General features: G+C 43.9%; 2 protein-coding genes across 4 annotated transcripts in view; both read right to left on the reverse strand.

The window, feature by feature from the left end:
• Positions 1-3,329: 3,329 nt before the first annotated feature.
• On the reverse strand, positions 3,330-3,626 carry LOC110551255 (non-histone chromosomal protein HMG-17-like). Its single transcript, XM_060388354.1, has one exon. It carries the CDS (start codon positions 3,624-3,626, stop codon positions 3,330-3,332), a length of 297 nt encoding a protein of 98 aa, XP_060244337.1.
• A 1,740-nt stretch (positions 3,627-5,366) lies between these two features.
• The window catches only part of Kcnk10 (potassium two pore domain channel subfamily K member 10), a 138,290-nt gene continuing 116,009 nt past the window's right edge, over positions 5,367-27,647 (reverse strand). For all 3 annotated transcript variants that reach the window (XM_021641716.2, XM_060388000.1, XM_060387999.1), the window contains exons 5-7: positions 17,954-18,140; positions 13,920-14,062; positions 5,367-11,226 (exon numbers count right to left, since the gene is read on the reverse strand). In XM_021641716.2, coding sequence (XP_021497391.1) covers positions 10,606-11,226; positions 13,920-14,062; positions 17,954-18,140 — 951 coding nt within the window. In that variant the 3' untranslated portion in view covers positions 5,367-10,605. The remainder of the gene's footprint in view (positions 11,227-13,919; positions 14,063-17,953; positions 18,141-27,647) is intronic.

Here is a 27,647-nt window from a genome sequence, read left to right on the forward strand (position 1 = left end):
TGCTCCTAACAGCTCCTGAACCTGCCTCAGGTTCCTTCCTCTTCTTTGAAGCCTGCTTGGACTGCTGTGGTGCCCTCGAAGCGGGGAAGGGAGGAGGGGCTCTCTTAATTCCAGTCACTGCACGCTCATTTGGTTTACCTTTGAACCGAACCATTTCCTATCTTAGTTCTCTCTGCTTATCTCCCAAGAACATACGGCACAGGGCAGCTCATCTCTGCCGTGTGAGAACTTAAAGGGCACATCTTGTGGCTGGGATGTTCCTGTCCCCGTCTCAAGGCCACATACAGACCAGGTCTCTATGAATGGTCAACATACAAATGGCTCATGTAACTTTAACCGATATTATCTTCTTTCCTGGGCAGTAAGTTAAAGACATTGTTTTGGATCATATCCACTCATGGAAATAATAAATGGCTCATTATGTTCTTCTATCGACCCAAAAAACAAATTTAAGATGGAAGAGCAAGCTATTCTTTAAGGCATAGGTGAATGTTCTACATAACATATTGAAATGTAATAACAGTTAATGGGGGGGGGAGCCATGAATTTAAAGAAAGCAAATAGGGGTATATGAGAGGGTTTAGAGAGAGGGAAGGGAAAACAGAAATGCTGTGTTGATAATCTTAAAAATAAAAATTAAATAAATGTAAAGCTGTAAGTTATACTGGCATCATGTGCTGTCCTAGTTGATGCTGAATGTCAGCATTCTTGAAAGTTGCCATTACAAAGTGAGTTCACATCTCTCAAAGGTCCTGCTATTATTTTCTGCCTAAAGAATTTGCAATTAATTCAAAAAGCCTACCAATGTAGGCAATTGATAAAAGTAACAGGTGACTGTACTGGCAAAGACTGAAATTTTAGCACATTACAAGTGAAGAAAAATTCTTCCAAAGAATGACCTCAAATAATGAACAAGTATTTTCCAAATTATTTAGTAAGCATGACTGTTGTATTGTGTGAGAAAAAAAAAACATTTAATTGTGCGCACTTTTGGTGACTTTCTGTATAGAAAACCCTGAAATAACAGAAATTTGAAGCATTTCACAAAAGGTACTGAGAGGATACTGTCTTCTCATCTGCCTTCTCAAAATCAAAACGTCTGGGGGGGGGAAGGGTTACTAAATGTTCAAAAGAATTTCACACCCTCTGGTGTGTGTGTTAGCATTTTTAAACTAGTATTTTTGTTTGTTCCAAGTATGTTACACTGTTTCGGCTCCCTTGGTTTGACGCAAGTTTATAAATGTAACCGGGGTAAACCTACCAGAGTGGTCAGTATCCTGACTCCAGAAATTATCCAAAGACTTTCTAATTGCCCGGACTGTTGCCCTTTGTCCCAGATTTCTCCTGCCCTCTGGTTCCACGTAGTCTGAGCTCTTTTCTGCTGGTACTTTGCTGACTCCTTTTGCTCAATGCTGTTGTTTATATGGCATACCTCTTTTTAACACTTCCCCTGTGTCCCGGACAAAGCCCTTGAAAACAAGGGAAAGAGAGCTCTTCTGTAGGGATTGTCAATATATGGGAAAAGATGAACAGGAGGCTGTTATGACAGAGGCATCACTGGCAGGCTATCTAATCTCCTCTAGGAGTACCAGAAAAGCGTCTAGAAAGTTGCTTCCAGTAGCTACACGCTAGCCAAGAAATGGAGAGCCTTGAGTTTCTCTCAGGAACGGCTGGAGAAGGCCCAGAAGAGGAAATCTGTGGCCACAGTTGTGATCCATTACTCTGAGGGCAAGCAGGAAGTCTTTTTTGATAGAATTATTACATCTGGCAGTTTTTATGCTCAAAGAAATGCAGGCTTATTTGCTGTCATTTTGGAAAACAATTATGCTCATCAGAAGGTGTCAGATTACAACACCCATGTGCCAGTAAGTACTGGTGCTACTCTGTGGTGAAAAGTGTATTCTTGTGGGGGAAACAAGAATGAAAAAAAGGCAAATACTGTCTTGCCCTAGGCTGGAAATAGTTCAGAACTCATGAAGCCCCGGATGGCTTCTCAGGGGCATGCAAAGGTCACCATAGCATTACTTTGAGGACCACTACCTGGAGTATAATCTTAAAATGGATTCTAAGAATGCACGAGGTTAGCAGGGAAAGGAAGGAAAGCTGTGACTGATGAGGACAGCTTTCTCGGGACAGGCATGAGCTGTGGCAGGGATAGCCCCAGAAAGCATTAACATCTTATTCCCTGGGTACACATAAGTTCTAATTCTTTCTGTAAGTAATATTGGCTTTTAAATGGACATTGCCAGAATCCAAAGATCTAGGTGAGAGCTGGTCTTGTCAGGGTAATTATCATTGTACTCTAATTATTTCAATTATTGCCTGTGATTAAAATTTTGGAATCACACTTTTTGTTTTTGCTTTTTTTTTTCTCTCTCTCTCTTTTAGTTTTTTGAGACAGGGTTTCTCTGTGTAGCCCTGGCTGTCCTGAAACTTACTCTGTAGGCCAGACTGGCCTCAAACTCAGGTTCATCTGCCTCTGCCTTCTTTTTTTTTTTTTTTTCCAAACCTAACGTATCCAGTTTTATTAAAGATACTTTTCACAAACAATCATGGTATTTAAGGCAGAACATGGGCAATCACTAACAGTATACAAGAACTTCTAAACTCCTTTCTTGTATAGACTAGCAAAATCAGAAAGCCACTGCAAAACCCAATGGAATCTTCATTTAATGCTTTGAAAAGGGGGGGAATAGCTTAGAGGGAAGGTTGACATTTCACATTAAGGATGTTGTTTAACAGCTTTTCACAAGCTGACCCTGACTTTCAGGAAATGAAATGAAAGTGGTAAAATTATCAATCTGAAGATCCACAATCTTTTATAAAAGGAACCCTCTCTCTCTTCTGATGACATTCGATGCCACTGCAAAGCCCAGATCGCCCAATAGACTGGAAAACCAATTTTGGGGGTCAGGTTCCAACAGGTCTCTGGTTTTAAGGGAGTTAAACGTTAAGGGAGTTAAGGGAGTCGATGTTGATGGTACAGGGGGAGGAGGATACAAAAACGAATTTAGAGTTTTCCCACACCATAGGGCATTTTGTGTCATGGTGAACACATATGTCAACACCACAAGATCCCTTCTGGGAGCCAACAGGATCTTTCAAAATTACCAGGGAAAATATTTCCCATCATCAATCCAGCTTGGGAAACATTTTGTTAGTGGTGTGTGTTCTCCCCCCAGTTAAGTGGCCTGTGTGATAACACCGTAAGTTTAAAAAAAAAAAAAAAAAAAAACAAAATTCTGCATTTTTATAAAACTTGATTAAAAAAATAGTATTTCAAACTGTGCAGTCACCAGAAGTACACAGTTATCGAAAATGCACACCCCTCACTTGGCATCTCCAGCACCTTCAGCTTTCTGTGCCTGGTCTGTTTTGGCGTCTCCACTTTCTGCATGATTATTTGCATCCTTACCCGGCATCAGTCTTCCCCTTCTTCCCCTTGGGTGCCTTCCCTCTTTCTTTGCAGGGGCCTTTTTAGGCTTGGGCTCTGGCTTTGGAGGAGGAGGTTTAGCGGACAACCTTGCAAGATCTTCTCTGCGCACATCTTCGTCCTTCACCTTGGCTCTATCTCCTTTAGCATCCCCTCCGGCCTTTCTTTGGGGCCTGGTGGAGGTGGGGGACATCAGTGCTGGGGGCGGGGGGTGAAGGGAGAGGATAGGGCAGGATATAGCAGCTCCCGGGTTTGGTCTGTCTGGGGGGTGGTGTCTCTCGCTGCTTCTTCACACTGCCTCTGCCTTCTAAGTGCTGGCATTAAAGGTATGCACCACCACTGCCTAGCTCCGGACATACATATTGTAAATAAAGCAGACATCTCATTTCTTTGTAGATGAACTTGCTTTTACCAAAATGGTATTAAGGAGTTGGGGGAAATAATGGCTTGAACTATTAGTCTTGACTTCAGGTGGTCTTCCAATTCATGAAAAAAAATAAATCCTCTTTGAAGGATAAAAATGTGCTCATCAGTAATATTAAAACTGTCCTATTTACTTCAGTGTCTATGTTATATTAAATCTTGTTCAGTGTTGATACTGACAGGCACTGTCTGGCAGACACTGACAGACACAGCCCCTGGCCCAAGAGCTTATCATTTAATAGAACAGGCAAGGGGACCATCAATTAAATAAAACCCAGTCTAGCACAGGGCATAATTGGGGGAAGGTCAAGTTGGGTTGAAGGCAGGTAACTTGCTCTAAGGGTTGGGGAATGTTAAGAAAAGACTTCTTGGGGGATACCTCCTCTACTTCATTCCAAGGAACCCAGACTTGCCAGACAGGAGCGGAATGGGACACATGTGGTGAAGACACCTGGAAGGACCCCAGGTAGAAAAAGCCTGGGAGAGATAAAAAGAGCAAGCCGCTTGGGAAGCTTGGAAGCCATTCAAAATGAATGACATTGATTTGTAATGAAATACGACCTCAGGCGGGGCCTGGTAGACCATGGTTTGGGATTTTGTCCTATAGACCGGGAAGATCCAGTGGCATATTTGTACTGAGTTTTCCAAAGATCTCAGTGAGCTCCTAGCAAGTGCTGTGTACCGTGGTGAGCCCAGAAAGATAACAGAAACATGAACCAGACCCATCCCTGGCCAGCTACTACCAGCAGAAGCCAGTTAGTTGGTCTTATTCTGGCTAACAGTTTATACCTTTGACATCATGGAGGACAGGAAAGTGAGTGAGGATAGGTCTGCAATAATCAGGCCAGCTTTACTGAAAAAAAAATGATCACAGCACATATCGCATGAATTACACAACCTAGAGAGACTCAGGGTGATGGCTGATTGAGTTGCTCATTTTTGTCTCAGAGCCTCACACTGGTCGCCTATGAAATGTTGATACTTCTTCCTTTGGAAGGCTAAGTAGGCTGCTTGTCAACTGCCAGTAGACAGCCTAGTACATAATAGGTTTCCAGAATTGGTTCTAATATGTTGCCATGCATCATGGAAGACACATGCAGCTAGAGCATATCAATGTATCTTGCCGTGTCTGCACCAAAGACATGTACCTTTTGGAGTGGCAGATCTACCACAATGACCAATTTTGGTTCTTGATGCAGGCATTGTGGTTTAGCGTGCTGCCCAGCCCCCAGCCACACGCAACTGAAATAAGATGAAAATACAAAAATGAATGTAAGTGCATAGACAAAATGCTGACTTGGTAAGGATTGATTCCCTTGAGGGGTTCCTGGCTTCTCCTCCAGAGAGTAGGTTCTCCCGGCTCTGTTGTCATGAACATGCTGCAATATGTTGGTGAAAGAATGGAAGCCAGGAAAGGAACCTCTCCTGTGGTCCTGACCTGATTGCTCAATCCAGACGCTATGAACCATACACACCCCATAATGGAAAGGAAAACAGGACAGACATTAGGTTGGATCTTCCAGAAGGTCTTTGTTGCAATGTTCTCCATCATTGAAAAAAAAAAAATTACATCTTCAAATAAGGACAATAGCAGCACAGCTTATTGAAATGTTACAAGCAAATTTCCACTTCTCCTTCTAAGAACAATATGAAATGCCCTCCCAACACATTAACTGTAAAATGCCTTAAAAAAAAAAGCACCATGAAATCCTACAAAGAGAAAAATAGGTAAAACACATGGGTTTCTCGTCCACCATCACTGGGTCCCTCACCTGCAATGCTGGGACAGAGGGGAACAAAGGTTAGCATACAGAGTGGTTTGTGTATCACTTCTAGGAATGGCTGCAGTTTCTCCCTTACAGCTGGAGCCCTAGACACAAGGAACAGACCATGCAGCTGCCTCTAAGGCATAAGTCTTCTCAAAAGGGTTTCTTTCTTAATGCACAGGAAACTATACTTTCACTTAACGACAAAGAAAAAAGCGGGTCCCCGATCTCAGGCACCTGTGAAAATTATAATCATGCCAGAGACACCTCTTACTTCTCTATACCAGTAAGCTAGTGTCATGTGATCTATAGACATGGAAAGATGAGGAAGCGCACGGAGCATGACAGGGTGGTGCACTGTAACGTGGCTACAGGACTTTATCAGAGCCACGTGGCTGCCATGTCCATGCAGTCTCGACCGGCTCAACAGCGCCTGCAATGCCAATGATAAGTGGCCTTTGAGAGCTCAGCTGAGCTTCTTTTCGAGGCTGTTGCTAACTGGTTCTTAGGCTGTACCAGCAAAGGCCTGCCGTGTCCACTGTCAGCCTCTGTCTTTGCGCGCGGCCCTATCCAAACGGTCAGAAGGGCCACCAGACAGGAAGCACTGGCAAAACGCAGAAGGCCAAACTGCAGAAGGCAACGGTGCTCACTTGTCACAGGGAGGCTCTGTGCGCTTGCTTTGCTTCCCTTCCTTTCAGCGTCTGTGTTCTGATGCTGGAACCATTCTGTAAGCTGGATGATAAACATTCTTCCCTGGTCCAGCGAGACATAACTACTTCAACCAGAACCCTGGCACATATTCTCCTCATCCCCCAAACTGGGTGTACAAAGAGTTATGTACCTTTGAATGTCCAGGACATGCTGCCTCCGGAGGGGGGAGGGGCTACATTTGCTAATATTTCACACAGCTATGACTTTCCACATGAAGTTGTCCCATGGAACCCAAAAAGTCATTTCCTACATGCATGTGCACCTTCGTGTACCAGAAGCCGGGAGCGGGGACATGAATTCATAACCCAGTCAAGAGAACTTTTAGTACAATTGAGTGCAGTTACCAATGGCTTACAATTATTTAATTAGTCTTAAAACCATTGCCCTGATGACAGCCCCTTCCTCAAAAAAAAAAAAAAAAAAAAAAAAAAAAAAACCTGCTGAGTGTGCTGCTGAGTGACAGTGTGCTGAACAACTAGAGTGGTGGATGAAGCCTGTATGAGATGTGGTCTCCGCCGGCCATGCAGAAAACAAATACCAAGGATGGGAGTGGGGCCATTAATCGATATTCAGAAATGTAAATTAATAATTTTTCTGATTAAATTAACACATGGGCTGGGGAATATTTTCTTAGAGAACTGTACAACTGGAAAAGGTTTTGGTAATAATCTGTGCTCAGTTCCCTTGATGTGCAGATGAGGTACAGGAAAGCAGTGTGCCTGTGAGCACAGTCTGTAATGTGGAAGAGCACACACAGAAGTCCCAGATACCAGGACTATAGGCCAGCGACCCCCTTCGCACCACACACACACCACGCGTGTACATATATGCCACACAGCAGTCTACCTGAACTGACAAACTGCTGGGGTGAACCACTACTGAGTTAGGACTGGGTATATAATTGCCTGTCTGAACTATCCCTTGGCTCTCACCAGTAAATCCCCAGATGAGAGAACAACTCTGTGCCCAGCTGCCAAATGAAGCCCAGAACTGCCCACTGAAGAGAGCCAACATGCGCTCTTTATGTGTCTAACATCCATACATTTATTCTGGGTTTAATAGGGGTAGGGGATACTGAGGGAAAAGGGGGGGCTGGGCTGATGTTTATATGTGACAGGTAGCAGCTGTCTTATCACACACATTCAACATACTGTTTGCTTGCATCCTTGCAGGGATAACATTTGAGTAACTTCCAAACGACCAAAACCTCAAGGCTTAGCATGTACACAGGAAGAGAAATGAAATGTCTCATTCCCTTTGCAGCTTCAACTCTGGAGAGTACTTCATACTTTTTGGAACACTTTATCCACATACACAATCTTCATACAGGGTCATCTTTGACATCATTCAGAACCTTTATCTAACATTCAGGTAATGGGTTATACACTCTTAATCCAAGGTGATGTTTGATTCTCAGTATTACTGTGGTTTATTTCTTGTGAATACACACCAATCCATGTACCTGTTCCATTTGGTCAATTAGGAATCTAAGACCTCTGAGCTGTCTAATTCCTGCTGTATGAAGAAAATCAAGTAAAGTGCAAAGGAGTGCCTCTGAGGGGCGTTTCTAGCAATACAGAAAAGGTGCTGTCTACAGCATCACCAAGCCAAGAGCATATAGCTTCAGGGGCAACCTTTTAGGCCAGGTTTACCCTAAAACTTCATGCCCTCATAGTGGTAAAAACACCTGTCTCCTCCTCAACTCTGTCAACTGTGCTCATGAAGCTTGCAAGATGTGTGCAGGCACACAATCAAACACACACACTCACTCACAAGGGTGCATGGTATGGACACTGTAGCAAAACTGAAAGCGGACTCTACCACCTCTTGCTGTGCACTACCAGTAAATTACTTAGACTCCCTGAGTCTCTGTGCTCTCGTCTAAACAAAGGATTTGTAAATACTTCCCATGTGATAGGGTGAGGTTTCGGTGAGTATCATAAAATGCCCAATTCAGTGCCAGGTCCGTGAAAGGCACTGAACAAATGACAGGGATGCTTCTTTACCAGATAAAGATCTATTGCCTGCGGTTTAAACACAACCATAAGATGTACCAAGGTACCATACAGTGGAAACTTAAGCAGATGAGATCCGTGTGCAGTTTCACCAGGAAACTTGTTAGATAAGAGGATTCCCACTTATCTACCTGTTCCAAAACTCGCAGTGAGCCAGGCTGCATTCTTCCATAATAGAAACCCAGCACCCACACCTGTATTAGCATCATTTCCTAAGAGTCCACACAGCACTATGTGAAACACCAGTGAGCCAAAGTTCTGCTTCAAACAAACAGAATAGGCCTCACCATGCTGATTCCTATTTGACCTCTCAATATTCAACAAGATCCTGAAGCTGGGAAACAGGGCTTCTGTGTTCCAAGAAGGGGACAGCTGTAAGCAGAACATCCCAGAAACTTAGGGGAGATGAGTCTTCCATGGTACCCGGTCAAGGAGGCAGTAGGCATAGTTTTCCCTTCAGTTAGAAGATGGTAGATGGTTTCTTCTGGAAGTCTCCACTTGTGCTGTGATCCTTTCTTAAATAGGTTCTGTGAGTTAGTTTTAGAAAATTCTGTGAAATCCCCAAAAGGTGGTACTGAATCTAGAAGACACATAGCCAGCAGTGTCCTCATGTTATAGGATCCAAATGCCTAATTAAGCGCAGGGTCCCTAACTGAACCAACATGCCAGCCAAATATGATTAAAGCTGAGGCATACACAGGTGAGATGAAAGTCTTGATTGAAATTCCCCTTCTGATAAAAATCCACTTTAAAACCAACCTCCCCAAACTACGATACACCCTTTCCTGCAGTGGTCCTTCACTGAACTATAACTGGATAACCAGTCATGGCTATCACATGTTGATGGTTGCTTGCCTCGACACAATGATAGGGGAGTTAGCATTTCAGTAAATAACAGGTGTGAGATGAACAGGCAAGGAGGGGTCATGTTCCCATAATAAAGGCATAACAAAATATAGGCATAAAATAAAATTGATAAAGGCAGTATAAAACGTAGGAATGAAATGAAATCTTTTTAAATATTCCTTTGTCGATATTTTTTTAAATGGCATTAATGGCACTTAAGCTGCAAACTACTTAAACCATTTCAATCTTACTATACAAGGGTTGAGTGAGAGATTCATTTTCCTTTTGTATGAAATAGCAAGATTGAGTCTCATAGCTATGCTGTGCGTAAGACACCCAAAAGGACAAAAAGCCCTGAGATGGAAAGATGCCATGGTCCTCCTTGGTGTGTCTCACAAACGCAAGATGTCTGTTTATTTTTATTTAAAAAAAAATAGGATCAGCTAGACAGAACAGCAAGCCACTGGCATCATGCAAAGGCAATAATTTTGGTATTTCCTCCCTCCTATCAAAACAAGTTATAATTAAAGTTCCCATAGAAAAGTGAGTATGAATGTTCCAAAATCAGCTTATTTTTACCTCACACCCACTGAAGAAAATGCATGATTTGCCTTCCAACCAGGCAGGTGGCTGAGGTGGTGTATTCACCAATGCTTGCAAGCCTACCTGGACTACCTATCCCATGAAAAGGACAAAGGTCAGTAGGCTGTCATTGGCTAAGGTTATAGCCACAGTGGGATGCATCTGTGAGTTGTGTTTTTTTTTTTATGAGAAAAGCAATTGCACCTTATAAAATGTGTGCTCTGATCAGTTTCCAACAAATTCCAGGTACTCTTGGGTCCCAAGGACATTCATTTTTGGAGTAGGTGTTTTACACTGTGGCCTGTCAAAATTCAAGCTCAGGGGACATGCCAAAATGTCCACTGAAAACCTTGCTAGAGTCACCAGGTCTCCCACAGACAGCTGCCCCTTCTGTGTGCAACCTATCCCTAAGGGTCAGTTTGGGAATGGAGACTCCGTTCATGAGATAAACCTGTCCTCTCTGAGGCTGGTCTAAGGGATGGCTGCCCTTGTCTGCGCACCACTTCAGAGGGGCGCTCTGCGAGGGCTAGAGCATTGCTGCTGGAACTCCCCACGCAGGGATGGCCAGCACCCACTACCTGTGCGAAGGTTCCCGTGTGTCCTGCCACCACTATCTGAGACGAAGCTCTTGTTTGATTCATTTTGGCAGAGCAAGCTTTTAGTCGTGTATGGCACAGTGAAATAGATTCTTCAATGCTATGTAATTTTGAGCTAACAAGAAGTCTGTTTAAGGCACGTGTCTCAGTGTGAATAGTAAAACAAAACAAAACCAAAACAACAAGACAACAACAAAAACAACACTTAGTCCAGCTCCAGTGTCTTTTAACATTTAGTTTCTGTCTTCAAGTAATGAGTTATTCTCCAGCCCCTGGTCTTTGGTGTCTGTGGGTACCATTCCATTCTCCAGCTCAGCTTGCTGCTGTATACATTCTGTCAGCATAGCTGTGCTGGAGTTGTCTGAGTTACACATCTTTTCTGTCTCCTCCTCTTTCTTCTCTTCATCCAGAGAGTAATTCCGGAAAGTTTTGTAGATTTTCTGAACATCCTCTGGTAAGGTCTTTTTGAGATCTTTGTTTTTCCTCTTGGTGAGTTTGGAGGTGGACCCGAACTTATTGATGATGTTGTCTTCAGAAGCGCCTTGCCCATGTTTGTTGAGCTGTTCTGACCCTTTAAGGCGCAGGTTGTTGGGTCTGTTGTTGATGCTCTCTTGGGATGAGGCCTTGAAACGGCCTGTGTCCAGAGCTGCAAAGACAGAACGCTTCTCCGGGGATAGCATGTCCAGCGAGTGGGCCCTCTGGTCCAAGCCCAGCCTCCGACGCTCCATGCTTCGGATGGTGGCTGCCCGCTGCAGCTTGTCGTGGATCTCAACGCTGAGCCGCCTTCTTGTCTCCCGGAACTCGGCAGTAACATTAGCCTTCCACTCAGCTGCGTGGGCTTTGATCTCACCAACCTAGACAAGACAGAAAGGCAAGAACAAACTAAGAGAGTCTTCTCCTCTCAGGCTCCTCAGAGCCTTACAGTGTCCCATGAGGAAGGCTGTCCCTGGGAGAGATCAGGGGGTAATGACCTCCCAGGGAAAGAGACAAACTACTACTACATCTTCTCTGATGCTTTCTACAATGAGACACCCACATCAGACTGGCTAGTGACTAGCTAATGGGGTACAGAAGTGCCTGAGATTGAGAAATTATGGCTGAAGAGAGGCAGATAACATCTGGATGAAAGTTAGGATTCTGTTTCTGTGTGTGTGTCTCTGTGTCTATCTTTCTCTGTCTCTCTTTCTCTCACTGTAAAGCCCCATTTTTCCTACTTAACTGTCTCATGGAGCTTCTATCATTGCATCACATTAAAGACCACAGTCATGGATACAGAAATTGTGGTACATCTATACAATGATGTACATAAAACTCAGCTATTAAAAACAAGGAAACCATGAAATTTGCAGGCAAATGGATGGAACTAGAAAAGATCATCCTGAGTGAGGTAACTCAAAAATAAAAAGACAGGCTTGGTATACACTCACTTATAAGTGGACATTAGCTATATAACACAGGATCATCAGACCTAAAGAAGCTAAACACTAAGGAGGACGCTATGGAGGATGCTTAAATTTCAATCAGAATGGCAAACAGGATAGACACCAGAGGCGGTGGAAGAGAGGAAACTGGATGGGAGCCTTCTATAGAGGGTCCTCTGAAAGAATTCACTCAACAGGGGATTGAAGCAGATGTTGAGACTCGGGGTCAAACTTTGGGTAGAGCACAGGAAGTCTTAATGGAAGAAGTGGGGAGAATAGAAGGACATAGAGGAGACAGGATCACCACAAGGAGACCAACAAAGCTAAAAAATCTGAGCTCGGGAGATCCTGCATAGACTGATGCACCAACGAAGGACCGTGCATGGAGAGGATCTAGACCCCCTGCTCAGAAGAGACCGATTGGCATCTCAGTCTCCATGTGGATCTCTTGAGTTATGGGAGCAGGGGCTTCCTCTATCATGAGCTCAGTCAAATGCTCTTCGATCCCTCTCCCCTGGTGATGCGGCCTTGCCATGCCAGGGAGGAAGAGGATCCAGGCAGTCCTGATGAGACTTAATAAGCTATAGGCAGATGGCAATGGTAGAGAACTCCCCCTTTCAGTAGACTACGGGAAGGGGATACGGGGGGGAAGAGGGAGGGAAGAAGGGTGGGCCTGGGAGGAATTGAGGGAGGGGGATTCAATCTGGATATATGATGAATAAATTGGAAAAATAAAAATGTAAAAAGATCACACCTAACTCATCGCTGGCCATAAATACAATGTTAAGCAGCCCTTCGTTCTTTCTGCCTTTCTAATTCCTCTGTCTGAGTAAGAGGACCAACCTGACTCATGCTGAGTCCAAGCATTAAGGATAGGACTCAATGCTAGAGCACCTGCCTAGCATGAGCCAGGCCCCAGGGTTCAGTCCTTGGGGTACTAAGAAAAAAAAATCTGTGCCCAAGGAAATTCCCTAATTCCTGGGCAAACTGGGGTGGCAGTCACCCTCTACCAGAGCCATTCTACAACCATGTGCTAAGGGTAGTGGCAGAGGAAGGACCAAAGTGCCTGATAACCATACTTCCCTAGTTAAGATGTAGGAAAAGGGCATTTCCCACCAAAGCCCACCTAATACACTTCCTTAGAAGGTGAAGTTTTGCTGGAAATTCATCACCAAATCCCTCAGTTGCTTCATTGACAGGGTACATAGAACCCATCTGCATCCTGCTTCCTTATAGAGATGAATGACTCAAAGGTTAGCACTTAGCAAAGTCTGTGTTTTTGTTGTTCCTTCTCTTTTATTAAAGCCAATATTCATCAGGTCAGTCATCTGGGGAATAAACCTGGAAATGGCATTGACAATGTTTTCACAAGCCAGGAACTTTGATGTGTAAGCCAGGGAATTGGAGAAATGGGAGAACTCCTTCAGCAACTATCTCCTATGTCTCTTTTTACCAAATGAATTGAGCAGATGCCCTTAAATGGAGTGCCTGTCCCTCTCTTGTCCTTCTTCAGTTTTCTCCATTTCTTTAACTGCTTCTCTCCCTACTTATCTTCCTCTCTTTGCAGAAGAATTGCAATTTGAATGTCCTATGTGTCTTCCCTTCTGTCTTCCTTCTCTTGTCTTTGTGTAGAGTTTCAAACACACTTCTAGAAGGAATGAAGACTGCAGGTTACTGGCAAGAGGAATAAAAATCTGAGGATCTGACAATGGGGGAACATGGGGATATGTGCAGAAAGGACCCCTTGAGCCTATTTTCCCCTCGTTGACCACTGTTTAATGACTTTTATCTAGCAGTGGCCAACATGCCATCCCCATGCTGACCCTGAGACCTGGAGGACAGAATAACTTCCCCAGGTTACCTCATGGGAGGTTCACGAAGCCTCCCATGCATTTGCCAACAAAGGTGACTTCATTCTTTCTGAAGCCACCATCTACCCTCACTTGTCATTTCTATTTTTTCTTTGCATTTTAAACCAGTTATTTACTAAAGGATCTATAAATAATTATGATCCACTCAACTTAGCTTCTGAATAAAGGGGGAAAGAAGTTCTTGCATGGAGTCAGAAACGGGCATTTCTCAATGAGGGATGCCAAGGACATTCTTGGGATTGGGAAGGGTCCTACCTCTTCTTTTGTCTTTTTGGATAAAACCCTCAGCCAGTCTCCGATCATACTGAGGACAGCTGCAAAGTAGGCAAGACCAACAAGGATCCAAAACCACACCAGCGGCTTGTACCACTCTCGGTAATTGATGCCAGCGTTTCCCCCTGAAAGCAACCAAATGACACGTTAAAATGGTCATCAGTTGGTCTTCACAGAGCACATCACAGCCCATGAAGGGAAATGTCATTTACATGTCCAGTTCTAGGCCATTAGGTCTGCAGGAAACAAGACACAACAGAAGCAGGATTCTTGCTTGTAGCTTAATTTCTTTGATTCCTAGCCACTAAAAATAACCCTCAATTCTGTAACAGAAAAAAAAAATGCCAGTTGGCTACCTTGAGTCATCTATTCTTACTGACAAATTTTTTTACTTCACATAAAATGGATTTCAGATGCTGGCCCACCTGTCATTTTGTTTTTCTGAGACTTCTCTGACTTTACCTTATTAACACAGATTCAGTACTGTGAGGGTTCAGCATGGTAGTGCATGATTATAATCCCATCACTCAAGAGGTAAAGACAGGAGGATCCACTGTGAGTTCAAGGCCAGCCTGAGCTGTACAGTGAGTTCTAGGTGAGCCAGGGCTACCTAGTGAGAACTTGACTCTGAAAAGGAGAGGGGAAGGTGGGCAGGGGAAAGAAGAAGACAAAGTTGGAGGAGTGGGAGGGGGAAGATGAGGAGAACAAGAAAGAGGGAGAAGCCAGGAGAGAAAAGGAGGGAAGAAGGGTGGAGTGGCAACAAAGAGGGAAAGAAGGGGAGGGGAGAGGAAGGGTTGGAAGAGGAGGAGGAAGAAAAAAAGAGAGGAAAGAATGTATGTATACGTATATAGTCGTATGTATGTATATATATGTATTGCTAAACTATGCCAAATGGTTTCAAACACTCAAAGAGTTATTTCCTTCTAAAGTTCACATTTACCAAAGCTGAGTGGGTGTGCAGCAGTAAAATTAGGTATAATGGCATTGCTGAGACTTTGATCCATGAAATAGTGATCTGATGCTAAGTGAGGGATGGTGTTACATAATGCTCATCCAGGGGGTCAACTAGGCCAGGCAATTAGAATCACCATATCCTAGAGCTAAACCGTGGTGGTGAGGACAACTAGTTCAAGCCCATCATCTTGTAAATAAGGACTATAGTCAAGATCTATATTGGTCAGCTGCCTACTGGTATTGACTCACTGTCCCATCGATAGAAGTGGTCTTTATTCCAAATAATTGGCCTGCTTACTCCAACCTCCATACTAGTACTGCTGAGGGCACCCCTCACTCACCCAGAGAGCAGGCAGGGTCCCTCTGAGATAACCCTATGGGTGATGTACTAGCAATCAGGACACTGGGTGATGAAAGATTTCTAGCCTTTCCCACTGGGTCGTGGTTGTCACGGTATCTGGCATCACTGAAGCTGTGCTGGGCTCTGTGGTGTCAAAAATAGCTTGGAAAGCTTGACGGGTACCCACCGGCACTTATGGCTCTGAATAAATTCAAACCCAACCCTGCAATACAACCCATGAACTCTACTGCGACAGGAATGGGGCTGGAGATGTGGCTCGCGGATTGAGAGCGCTTAGCACTCTTGCGGAGGATCAGGGGGCTGGCAGCCATCTGTAACCCACAATGCAGGGGATCCGATGGCTTTTCTGACTTCCAAGAGCATCGGGCATACATATGTGCCACAAGGGCAAAGAAAGAGATAAAAAAAAAATTTAAAACAGCCATTTCCAGGTGGCGGGCCCCTCCTTGCTTTGGCTCAGCTGCCTTCATTTTCTCCCCTGTAGCCAACATTCTTCAGAGTTGGTGCTATTTTCTTTGAGAGCTAGGCCCATACCCTTACGCATTCTTTTCTCCTTTGGGCGAAGTAAATATTTACTTGAGCAAGTCACTAACATGCAGCAAGACTTGTCACTGGGGTGTGCCAGCCAACAACACAAAGCCTCTCCCTTTGTGTAGCCTTTCCTGAGCCACAGCCAGAACTGCGGGCTCTGCGGGTGCCCCCAGTCAGAGCTGTGAAATACTGCGGTATCTTTAGGCTGGCCCAGAGCGGGACAGATGTAAAACTAAAGCAGCAATCGCTCCTGAGTGGCTCGCTCCCATCCCCAGTTGTATTTCTAGTACAGCTGATAACCCTATCAGATCACAGTGACCATCGGCTCTTGGTCATACACGTTGTTAGAATGGTCCTGCAACCTTCCCTATTACTCAGAGTATTGAACCTCCGTATCCACAAGTGGTCTAGGTAGATTGAACCAGGGGTGGACCAAAATATTAAAAAAAAAATACTGTGTCAGCTAGACATATGCATGACTTTTTATTCTCATCACTCCCTAAGTAATAGTGTGGTGACTACTTGCAAAGCATTTACATGGCAGTAAGGGTTACACGTCATCTACAGGCAGGTGGTTTTAACATGCACAGGAGGGTGTACATAAATTCTATGTAAAAGTAACATTGTTTTTTGTGAGGGGCTCTGAGCATCTGTTGATTTTAGTATCTACAGGGGTCCCAGGGCCAGTTCTTTAGAGGTACCAGGAGAGTTCTATTTGCAAATATAGTGACAAACTCCCACTGAGTGTATTTTCCAGGGAGACACTTGACAGGTTATCTATGTGAGCTCTGAAAACCAGACGTTAGAATAGACTGGTTTAGGGGCTAGAGAAACAGCTCACCAGTTAAGAAAGCTCGCTGCACAATCATAAGGACCAGAGTCAGGATCCCAGCAGCCACCTAACAAGCTGGACATCCCGCTCATGCCTGTTATGCCAGCTCCAAGCCAGGGCAGAGGACCGAAAACTCACAGGGGTTTCCTGGCTTCTGGTCTAAGCAAGAAAACCGAACCCCATGTTTAGGGGAAGACCCTGCCTTTCAAAGGGGCACTCAACATCTGCACGTGCGCACACACACACAACCATGCATATGCTCACACAGACACAGATACGTATGTATAAATAAGAACCTTTCAGTCAGCATCGTGCCTGCTAAGAGACACTAGTCTATGGAGGAAAGACAGCTCTGTAACCACTAGTAAGGAAGACCCACCCAAACAGTTCAGATCTGAAGACAGTGTAGGTCACCTTCTCTGGAGTAATGAAAGACAGAGGGCTGGGTATGCCAACAGCTCAGTCCACAGCGGTTAGTTCTAATAACTAAAAGGCAGAACCAGGCTCTGAGCATTTTCCCTCAGCTCACCGGGCCACTCCCATCCTCGGGAGCACTTTCGAACTGGAGGGTCCATCACAAGTGCTCAACTGCCCGCAGCCCTCAGGCCAGTGATGCCAGCACGGTCACTGACAAGACACTACCCCTTGCAAATTACTCAAGGAAGCGTTTAAAGTTGGTGTGAAGCGGCTCTCGGTTTGCTCCCGCGGGTATTTATTTTAGACCAGAGTCTCACCTGACTTTCCCTAGGGAGCACCATCTATGGTGACTGCTAAGGGATGACCTAAATAGACTGAAGGCTGCTCCTCCTGGCTCCGTTTCTCTCCCAAGCTTGAGGACTCCATCCAGATGGACCAGTGTTTGAGAAGGACTAGGGCGGTCTCACACCTGGGCAGCAGAGATACTGACTCTCACTTCGGCATTAGCAGCTTGACCTGAGGGTCACTGCCGACCGGTTAGCAATGCTGATGGCTGTTGAGTCTGACATTTGCCTTTGGCTAACTGTTGTTCGTTATCAAACGACTCAAGAAGCCTTAATGCAGTTGAGAAGTCCAAGGTTCCGTGAGAAATTCGCTCTACCCCCACATAACGCGTGCAGTGATGCTTGACAGCACCGTGACAGCAAACAGAGAGTCGTTTTGTTTGCCTCCTCCACAACAGCAGTTGCAATGACTTTGATTCTTTTTAAGGTTCGGGACCCAAGGCCTTAGGATTGCTGGCCAAGCACATTAGAACTGAGCTAAATCCCCAACCCCTGGCATCATGATTCTGGAAAGGACATCCAGCAGATTGTTTTCCCCACTGAGGCCCAAGTGACTGGGGATCCCCAGGTTGCTTACCTGCCACGAAATCACCAAAGCCCACTGTGGTCAGAGTGACTACCACAAAGTAAATGGATTCCAAGGCTGTCCACCCCTCGATGTATTTAAAAATGACAGCAGGGATCGTCACGAACACGATGCAGCCAGCCAAGATGAACAGGATAGTTGAGATGACCCGAATCTTGGTCTGACTCACTTGCTTTTTCTGGGAAGAGCAAAGGAATAAGAGGGATAGGCAGGTCAGAGGCAATATCCTGGATTTGGAAGACAGGTTCCCAGAACTTTTTTTTTTCCAGTCACAAGTGGATGTGTAGAAATCTGACCCACCTGTGGTCTCCCTGTGGGGGCGTGCCTACACAGAAGTTTCTAGGCGGTCCAGCAAGACCTCAGACTTGAAGCCATGGCCTAACTGGTACTTTAAATATGACCCATGCGGTTCCATCACTACAGCCCCATTCTGGTCCGAGTCACCAGTGTCATTGTGGTTGTTTCCCAAGAAGAGGTGGCTGACATTTTTTCAGTGCTACTGATCTATTAGGGAATTTGACATTTGGGGCTATTCACACATTGGCCATGTCAAAAATGGTAGGTTAGGGGAGGGAGGAATAGAATTGGTTTGTGAGAGGCAATGGGGTCATTGCCCACATTCCCAACAAAAGGAAGGGATTTTTTTTTTAATGGAATCATAACACATACACACACACACACACACACACAAACACACACACAATCTACCATCCCTCATTTGTGGCAGGCTCCAGCCAAGCTTTAGCATGTCTCTTTACCCACATGTGTGGAAGAATGCACATTTCCCCAAATACATGCTGAGCTGAGTTAGTGCTGTGGTCATCGCATGCCTTGACTGCCTCACCGTATAGCAGATGAGTCAGAATGACAAGGTCCCTTTCTAAGAGGTCAACAGGAGATTCTCACCACACCTACTTCACAGGACATAGTAGTTAGGTAGGAAAATAAATGCATGAAGACAGGAAGTTACACCCATCCAAGTGAACCCCACCAGCATTGTTCGAGGTGGATGTACTGCGTCCTTGGTTGTGTCCTCTGGGGACCATAGTCCAACCTGTTCTTGCCTCTCAGGGGTTGATCTAAATCTTCTCCAGACTCCGAGAACTGGTGCTAGAGAAGGTGACTCTGGCATTGTGGGACTTCAGTACCATTTAATGGCATAAATATATGAAATGGGTGCTTAACACCAGATCTTACATTGCCTAGGTTGGTTTTGACGAAAGTTGACAGCTCCCGAGGACAATGTGGGAAATCCACTTCCTGTTTGTTGCTCCTAATATTTCTGAAGGCAAAGAATCTCAGAGCACAGAGGGGCCAAATGCATTTGTATTTCTCATTTTACTGATACAAAACAGGCACCAAGAGGGGCTAAGGGACTTCCACAAAATGATTCTGGTAATGAGGGTCAGAGCCAAGATCAGAATTCTGATGTAATTAACTCTCAGCCTTGCGCTTAATGATGGAAACAGCTCTGCAGCTTATTCAACAATTGATCTGCTCGAAGAACATTGCCGAATAAATCTGACCCTCTCTGTTTAACACGAGACACTGCATGCAATCATTCTGAAGAACAGGCCATCTTGTTATTTGTTACGGGAAGACGAGATGAAAATAGCCTGTGTAGACTGGGAAAAGCTGAAGAGATACAAAGCAAAGTTCATGCCCTCTGACTATGCAGAGGGCGGTATGCATATAGGCGAGACTAGGATAGACAATTTAATCTGTATGCCTGTCTCCTATCCTCAGGAAGGCCTTCTGAAAAAAAATATCTATCGATATTATTGCTACAGCATTTAAGTATCAATATTTTTCCTAGAAGTGTCACAGTAGAGAATGGTTACCTGAGAACCACAGGGGATACTCTGCCCATTTTATTAATTCCTGCGTTGGATAGGGAAGCATTGAGGACGGACAACCCAGCCGCTATGACAATTCAGGAACTTGACTGGTCTGGCTTCGTTTGCACGGGAGGAGATTCTATGGCAGATTGTTCATCTGATTGCTAGCAAGGGCACTATCATACTATCATCCCCCTTTCTACAAATCGCCCTCCTCAAACGCATGACGATATGAAAGTGAACTAAATGACTGTGTGGTGCCTGCTGAGTTCTAAATTCGGATGTGAACTCAGCCCTCATCTAAATGAGGGTGTGGATGGCAAGTAAGTGTTGCGAGTCTGTGGGAAGGGGAGACCTGCGACGGGCAGGGGTGGGTTTGCCCGATGAAGGAGAAGGCAGGTGCCGGGGCTTCTGCCCTGAAGACATCATCTATCTGAGTATTCGCTAGCTAATAGGTCAATGAAACAATGCATGTATCCATGGTTGATTATAAAAATAAGAAGTGCAAGTAAGCCCCAAGTTGTAACAATAGCTGCTATTCTGCACATTTGTGCTTTTGCTGTCCAACAACAAACAGACGATTGCCTTCCCTGAATATCAGCCTTACCACATAAGGAGCCTCAGCCCATGTCAGGTGTTGAGCGTCAGGAATTAACTGCAAGCACACACTACTACTATAGAAGGGCTTTTAGGGACATGGTCTAGGGACAAACTCGCTGAGACACAACCTGTCCCTAGTGTTAAACAGCTAAATGACCTGAAACTTCTCAACTTGAATGATACGGAAGCAAGAAAGCCCACCTCGTGGGGGTGGTTAGAAGATGAAAAGGTATAAAATTGTTGGCAGGGTCTACAGAGTGCTCGGTGGTTATTTGCTGGCTCCTTTGGTGTAAAGGCTCGTGTCTTTTTACCATAAGCAGAGCCAGACTTAACTCTTTGCTGATGAAAAGTATCCTCTCCTAGCTTAAGAGGATTTCCACTCGACTTCAGGAGGTCACCCGCTCTTTGTCCTTTCTGGATATATTACCCAATACAATCACCACATTTTTAATTTGGGAAAAATCCTCCTCTTCCTTTGATTCTTCTGGGCCAACCCTAACTGAGGCTCACAGACCCTCTTATTTTATAATGGTAGGTTTTTTGGTTGGTTAGGTTGGGTTGGGTTGGATTGGGTTTTTGTTTTTTGTTTTGTTTTGTTTTGTTTTTGCCTTTCCATTCATTTCCTCCTGGTTCTCGTCAACTTTCTGAAACTGCTAAGAGCTTCTAATAGCATCTGGGATGTGAGGAATGAGCAGCATAGGGAACTGAAAGGCCCAAGTCTCATCCTCTCTCAAGCCTCAAACACCCTGTCTCATGACATTTACAGAATGGAACTCTCTTTCCCCGGTGCTGTTCTAGGCAAAATCACATCACTTATATACCAACGGCTGTCTGGATGGATGTGATGTTTGGACAGAAGTGACAAGGCTGTTGTGTATTTCTGACCCAGTCTTATTTTCAGCTCCTTTAAAACAGATACTGTTTAAAAACACTAGGAAACACTGTCAGAAAAAAAACAGCTCTTGTGTCCAGCTGAGGCTGATTGCAGAAACTCTTTTTTTAATTTTTATTTATTATTTATTACAATTTATTCACTTTGTAGCCCAGCTGTAGCCACCTCCCTTGTCTCCTCCCAGTCCCACCCTCCCTCTTTCTTCTGCCCTTATGCCCCTCCCTTAGTCTACTGATAGCGAGATCTTCCTCCTTTTCTATCTGATCCTAGCCTATCAGGTCTCATCAGGAGTGGCTGCATTGTCTTTCTCTGTGGCCTGGCAAGGCTGCTCCCCCATCGGGGGAGGTGATCAAAGAGCAGGCCACTGAGTCCATGTCAGAGACAGTCCCTGATCCCCTTACTCACTTGGACACTAAGCTGCCAATGGGCTACATCTGAGCAAAGGGTCTAGGCCGTCTCCATGCATTGTTCTTGGTTGGAGTATCCATCTCTGCAGGACCCACTGGGATCAGAATTTTTTGTTCTGTTGGTCTCCTTGTGGAGCTCCTGTCCCCTCCAGGTCTTTCTATCTCCCCCTTCTTTCATAAGATTCCCTGCACTCTGCCCAAATTTAGCTATGAGTCTCAGCAGCTGCCTTGATACCCTCCTGGGTAGAGTCTTTCAGAGGTCCTCTATGGTAGGCTCCTGTCCTCTTCCCTGTCTTCTCCCACTTCCGATGTCTATCCTGTTTGTCCTTTTGAATGAGGATTAACCATCTTCCCTAGGGTCCTCCTTGTTGTTTAGGACTATAGATTTTACTATGTTTTTCTATATTATATGTCTAATATCCACTTATAAGTGAGCATATACCATGTGTGTCTTTCTGCTTCTGGGATACCTCACTCAGGATGATCTTTTCTAGTTCCCATCAACTGCCTGCAAATTGCATGATTTCCTTGTTTTTAATTGCGGAGCAGTATTCCATTGTGTAAATGTAACACAATTTCTGGATCCATCCCTTCACTGAGGGACACATCTCCCTATCTGGGCAGTTCTGCTAAGGGAGATGTAAGCCTCATACACAGGAGGAAGGAACTGGCTCAGAGAAGGGTGTGTGTGCATGCAGCTCTGTTTACTTATTTCAGGCATGTGAACAGGCCACATGTCCAGTTACTGTGAACACAATCCCCTACTTGCTTTTCTTTTTACAAACAATATTATTTTAGAAAGCTTGCAGATATTTTTGTTCATTCCTTGGTTATTTTTTTGTTCAATTTTTTCACTCCTTCCTAATAATGCCTGTTTTTCTCCAGTTTCTATGTGATTTCTTAGGATTCTGACATACACTATCCAGATTATTTTGTTTGCCTTAGGAATGTTTTTAGTGTGTGTTTTCATCCACGACATTGGAGATTTTATTAAAATATATTACAATAAAGATAACTAGGAACACGGGGCTAGCTCTTCAGTGGTGTGGTTAGGTTCTATTGAGACGTAAACATGTCGCTATGGTACTACAATTGAACTGAGAATAATTTATCCCAGTGGAAAGATAATGGGCACTATCCTGCTAAATTGGGTTAAGTTTTATTTTCTTTCTATTTTTTTTCTGCCAAGAATTCTTCTAAAAGGTCTTCTTACAACTAATAGTTTCAACATTGTAACAAATAGCCACAAAGCATCAACAACTCTAGAAAGTTAAGGCTTTTGAACACCATGATCTCTATGGCAGAGACACTCCAGACACTCGTTAGTGAGAGCATGTAGAGAAATCTTCATGGAGACCACATATATACAAATATGCAAATGGACGCTTTGTATATCAATGTATCTTTATGTGTATATATAGAGATACAGATAACCAATATACAGATATAGATATATGATAATGAGTTACAACCAGCCTGACATATGTCATTGGCTGATCAATTTAATACACTGAGGTTTTGCCAGGCAAAGCTTCTTTTTTTTTTTTTTTTGGACATGAAATGACACTGTTTTTATCCCTGGTGACTAATGAAAACTCACCTGTGATAAAGAAAATTTTACATTCACAAGTAATAATATTCTTAACTTATTCTATACCAGAAATACCATTTTAATACATTTATTGAATCAAAAGTCATGGAGCATATACCCCCATGGGCTTTTCAATAAATTGTAGAGGGTCTGTTGTCTTCCAGCGTTAACATACATTACTGTGACGTTAACGTGCATCAGTCAACTGATCTACTCAGTAGTGAAACAAGAAAGGTATCCAAATGTTGGAACCCAAATGGAAATAATAAAATAAGCCCTCCTCAAAGACTTCCAGGCTTCCTACTGAATGTCATAGATTTGAGATTGGTGAGACTAGGTCTTGCTTTGCTTTGTTTTCATTAGAAATAGAGGTATGTTGGGTCCCAAACTCTTATTTAGATTTTCAACAGATGGGCACTACGGGACTGGCTTTGCCCAACACGTTAACTCCAAATCTGGCCATGTGCTCTTCCCTGAGTTTCACATGGTCTCTGCTAAACACTACACAGTTGTGATGCGCTCGTATGATCGCTTATGTATCTTAATCCCTCTGGATGGTTGCTAGAAGTATCCTTATGAAAGCAGCTAGGTCATTTCCTAACTAAGCGGCTTGCCTTTTAAAAGCAAGTTAATCAGAATATCCATATCAAATTCTTTAAATTTCTATGGGAACTATACTTCCCATTTTCACTGATGCTCCTCCCCCCCTTTTGTCATATTTCAGGGGTTTTTAAAAATCTAAGTCAGCTCTCCTAATTCGTTTTTCTTCTTTTCCTCACTCCCAACTACACAATAAAGGGCTTGTTTTCTCAATACATTTGTTGTGTGACATTTCTTAGGGAGACAAACATGTATTCACCCCCAGAGAAGGCACCAACAACAGACCGAAGAAACGGTTCCTTACACATCTGGCTTAGTAAACCGGTGATAAATATAGGTGAGAAAAAAAAATATAGGTGAGGAACTGCTTTTAGGACCTTGGATGACCCAAAAGCAGCTGCATCACCAAAAAACCTATCCCAGTATGCTGACCAGTTACAAAACCTGCCTCACCAGAACAACTTGCAGGATGCTCTTCCAATTGCAAATGTTCCTGTATAATCTCATGGAGAAGCTTTGAGTATCTTCTAAGTTTCAGGATCTTCCTGTGCCTTCTAGGTTCCCCAGTATCCTGATAGATTCAAATTACTTGGAAAGTCTTAGGAACTTCCTTCCTCCTTCCAGCAGCGAATGTTTCAATTCAGAGGAAATAGCTACACGTGTTCTTTTAGAAAACTTTCCTTATCCTCTTCAGGCAAGTTTTTCAGCATTGGATTTTTCCTGCTTGGTTTTTGTGGGATGTTTTGTTTTTTTGTTTTTGTAATTCTAACATGGAATTGTCAAGGTTTTTGTAGCCATTCCTACATTCTTTTCATTATTTTTACACAGTCTATATTAGATCCACATTGGGCATCAGAGTTATAATCATCCTCTTTTGAAGGACATAGGACCGGGACCACCAGTACAGAACTTATTGGAAAGTTTATTCCATTTACCTATTGGATGTGTGTTTGCTTCTTTATAAATTAAAATTTGGCTATCTTCCATCTGTACTTCATTACAACAAGTTAAAGTAGGATGAAACATCTTGCTTTTTCTATCAAGTCATATGATATGCTATCAGTTTGGCAGCCATAATGTTTTCACTACAAACATTTTGGAGAGCAGGGTCACCACTGGCATCCATGACATTTGAATCTGCACCATGTTCTAGCAGAATAGATATTCTCCTTGCTGATACATATCCTTACCCTGAGTAGTGTTATCATAAGCGTCACATCAATGCCACGCACTTCATTACTATGGAAGATGCCTGTTCTAGGTGTCTATCAAGCATAATGCAGAAGAGTCCTTTCTTCATCCTGACCATTTCACTTGAGTTGCAACCACCATACTTGACTTGAAGGACTACCAGCTGGAGGCTTGGCCTTCTAAAACATTGCTTCTTTGTGCTGGGATATAAAATGCAGACCCTTCAGAGGTCCACTTATCAGCTTCCTTTTTCTTTACTTCCTTCATATACAAGAAAGGAGTCTGATCGTGGTCTTTTTTTTCTCAAGGGGAAAGTGTAGCCCTTTCTTGTAGAATCGCTCGGTCCAGAGCAGCAGCACAGTAGGGACTTTCTTCGAAGTCCCACCCACTGAGTTTGTGCTTCTATCTTTTTTTTTTTCCTTCATTGACCTTGGATGTGTCCTGATAGCAGCAAATCACCTCACCACTTTTGATGGATGAAGCTAAAAACTCTCAGGCAGCTTTCTCCACTGAGCAAGATGCCCAGGGCCTTCCCATGCACACCCAGTGATGCCCCTTGCTGATTGTGGCACCTGAAACTCCAGGCCACCTGATGGGGTCCCAGTGACCTAGGTTGGAGTTTCAGTGGAGGGGACAAGGAGACGGCAAAGGCTAGTTGAGAAAGGAGGAGTGGGAGTGATGATAGGGCACACTCAGGCAGGGACAGTGCAGCTGGGCCTCCAGATAAACTTTATTTAAGTAGAGTTTCAAAAGTTAGTGGCTGCTAACCTTTGGAAATAAATGCTTATTGGAACAGATGGTCTGTATTGGAAATTCAATCTTTTAAAAACCTTATGAGTACTTTTATATACCATGGGCTGTTCTAGTTGTGAAAGACATGGCAGAAATGAAGGGGGGAGGAAGAAGGAAGGAGAAAAGAGGGATGGGAGAGGAGCAAAGCATGATAAGAGAGGGAGAGAGCTAAAAGAAAGGAGAATGGAAGGGAGAGAGAGAGAGAAAGGTAAAGAGGACAAGATGACGGAAGGGAAGGAGGGAAGGAGGAAGGGATAAAAGGAATAAGGGGGAAAGACTTAAAAGGAGGGAGAGGTGGGAGGAAGACAAGCAGGAATGGGGAGGGGAAGAGAAAAGGGAGGGAAAAGACAAGGTAAAGGGAGGAAGATTAGAAAGCTAACTAGTTCTTTCTTCAGACACACAGAGTCTACTGGTCCCAGGGTGGGAGAATTTGAGTGTGGCTGAAACCTTTAAGGGTGCTATGAATATCCATGGTATCTTGCCTTAGTAGTCATTAAGGGTAAAATTTCAGTGCCTAAGGCCACACTTGAGAAAAGAGAGAAAGAGGGAGTGAATGGAGTGTGCTTTTCATATCCTCTGGTGTGTGTCACTTGCAATGGTTGCTCTTTGCATCTGTGTTAGCCAAATATGTAGATGCTTTGACCCAGAGGCCAGACCCTGTAAGCAGCCTCAATACAGGGAACTTGCCCAGACCCCACTTCAGAGGAAGAAAGGTCATCTTCTCTAGTTGAGGAGTGTGAGAACAGGGGAGACCTATTGAGGAACCATATCTACAGAGTTACCCACCAATCTAAACAGACCTTTACCTACCCAGTATTAACCTATCCACATTCTAAATTTATTCTATACATGTTTCTGCAGCATGGTGCCCCTGCCTGGACAGCATGCACTAACACTGCAGCAACAATGACACAGGCAGACGATGGAAGTTCAAGACCAAGGGTCATTTTTGCTCAGCGCTGTGCTTGTAGCTAGAGCACATAAGTCTTCTAGTAGAATATATACTCATTTCCCACAGTGATACAAGGTGCTCCAGGCCACCACAGCGCATGTGGCTACCATCCTCTCACTCTGGTCCGGAAACTGTAACTCACGCTCTTATTTTCAGTTCGGGAACACGATTGCCCCAAGAATATCATCCCAACTCAGGGTGTACGTTAGGAAGTCCATTTGTTCACAGATAAACCATATTCAACAATATTGAGAGAATACATTAAACTTAAATGTTTTAAAAGTTTTATGTATGCACATATTTAAAGTCTATGAATATTTTGTCTATGCTTATTATTTCCTATTTGGAGTGACAAAGAGGGGCCATGATTTATTGGGTTCTTTCAAAGACCCAAATCACCCCAACTATCTTATACCACTACTCTCTGGGACCACAGGACTTTTTTTTTGTTTTTGTTTTTGAAACACAGTTATATCCAGCCCCTGACTCAGGGTTACATTGCAAACTACAGCAGATTGGCCAACTCGGTGCTTTCTTGGTTTAACCGTACAAAGTTTTATTTAAGAGTTTAGGCTTGAGAGATGGCACAGGGGATAAAGTGCACTGGCTGCTCTTCCAGAGGACTTAGGTTCAATTTGCAGCATCCATATGGCAGGTCACTACCATCTCTGCAACTCCAGTTTCAGGGAACCTAAGCCTTCATGGGCACCAGGCACACACATGGCACACAGACATACATGCAGGCAAAACACCGCTCACATAAAATTTAAAAAGAGAGCTTGGATTACTCCACTATGAAGGAAGAATGAAGTTGGCATCTCC

Source organism: Meriones unguiculatus, chromosome 7 (genome assembly GCF_030254825.1).
Source record: "Meriones unguiculatus strain TT.TT164.6M chromosome 7, Bangor_MerUng_6.1, whole genome shotgun sequence".
NCBI classification, from domain to species: Eukaryota; Metazoa; Chordata; class Mammalia; order Rodentia; family Muridae; genus Meriones; species Meriones unguiculatus.

Coding starts and splice junctions, on each gene's coding strand:
- LOC110551255 (XM_060388354.1), bottom strand. CDS start 3,626: ATGTCCCCCACCTCCACCAGGCCCCAAAGAAAGGCCGGAGGGGATGCT.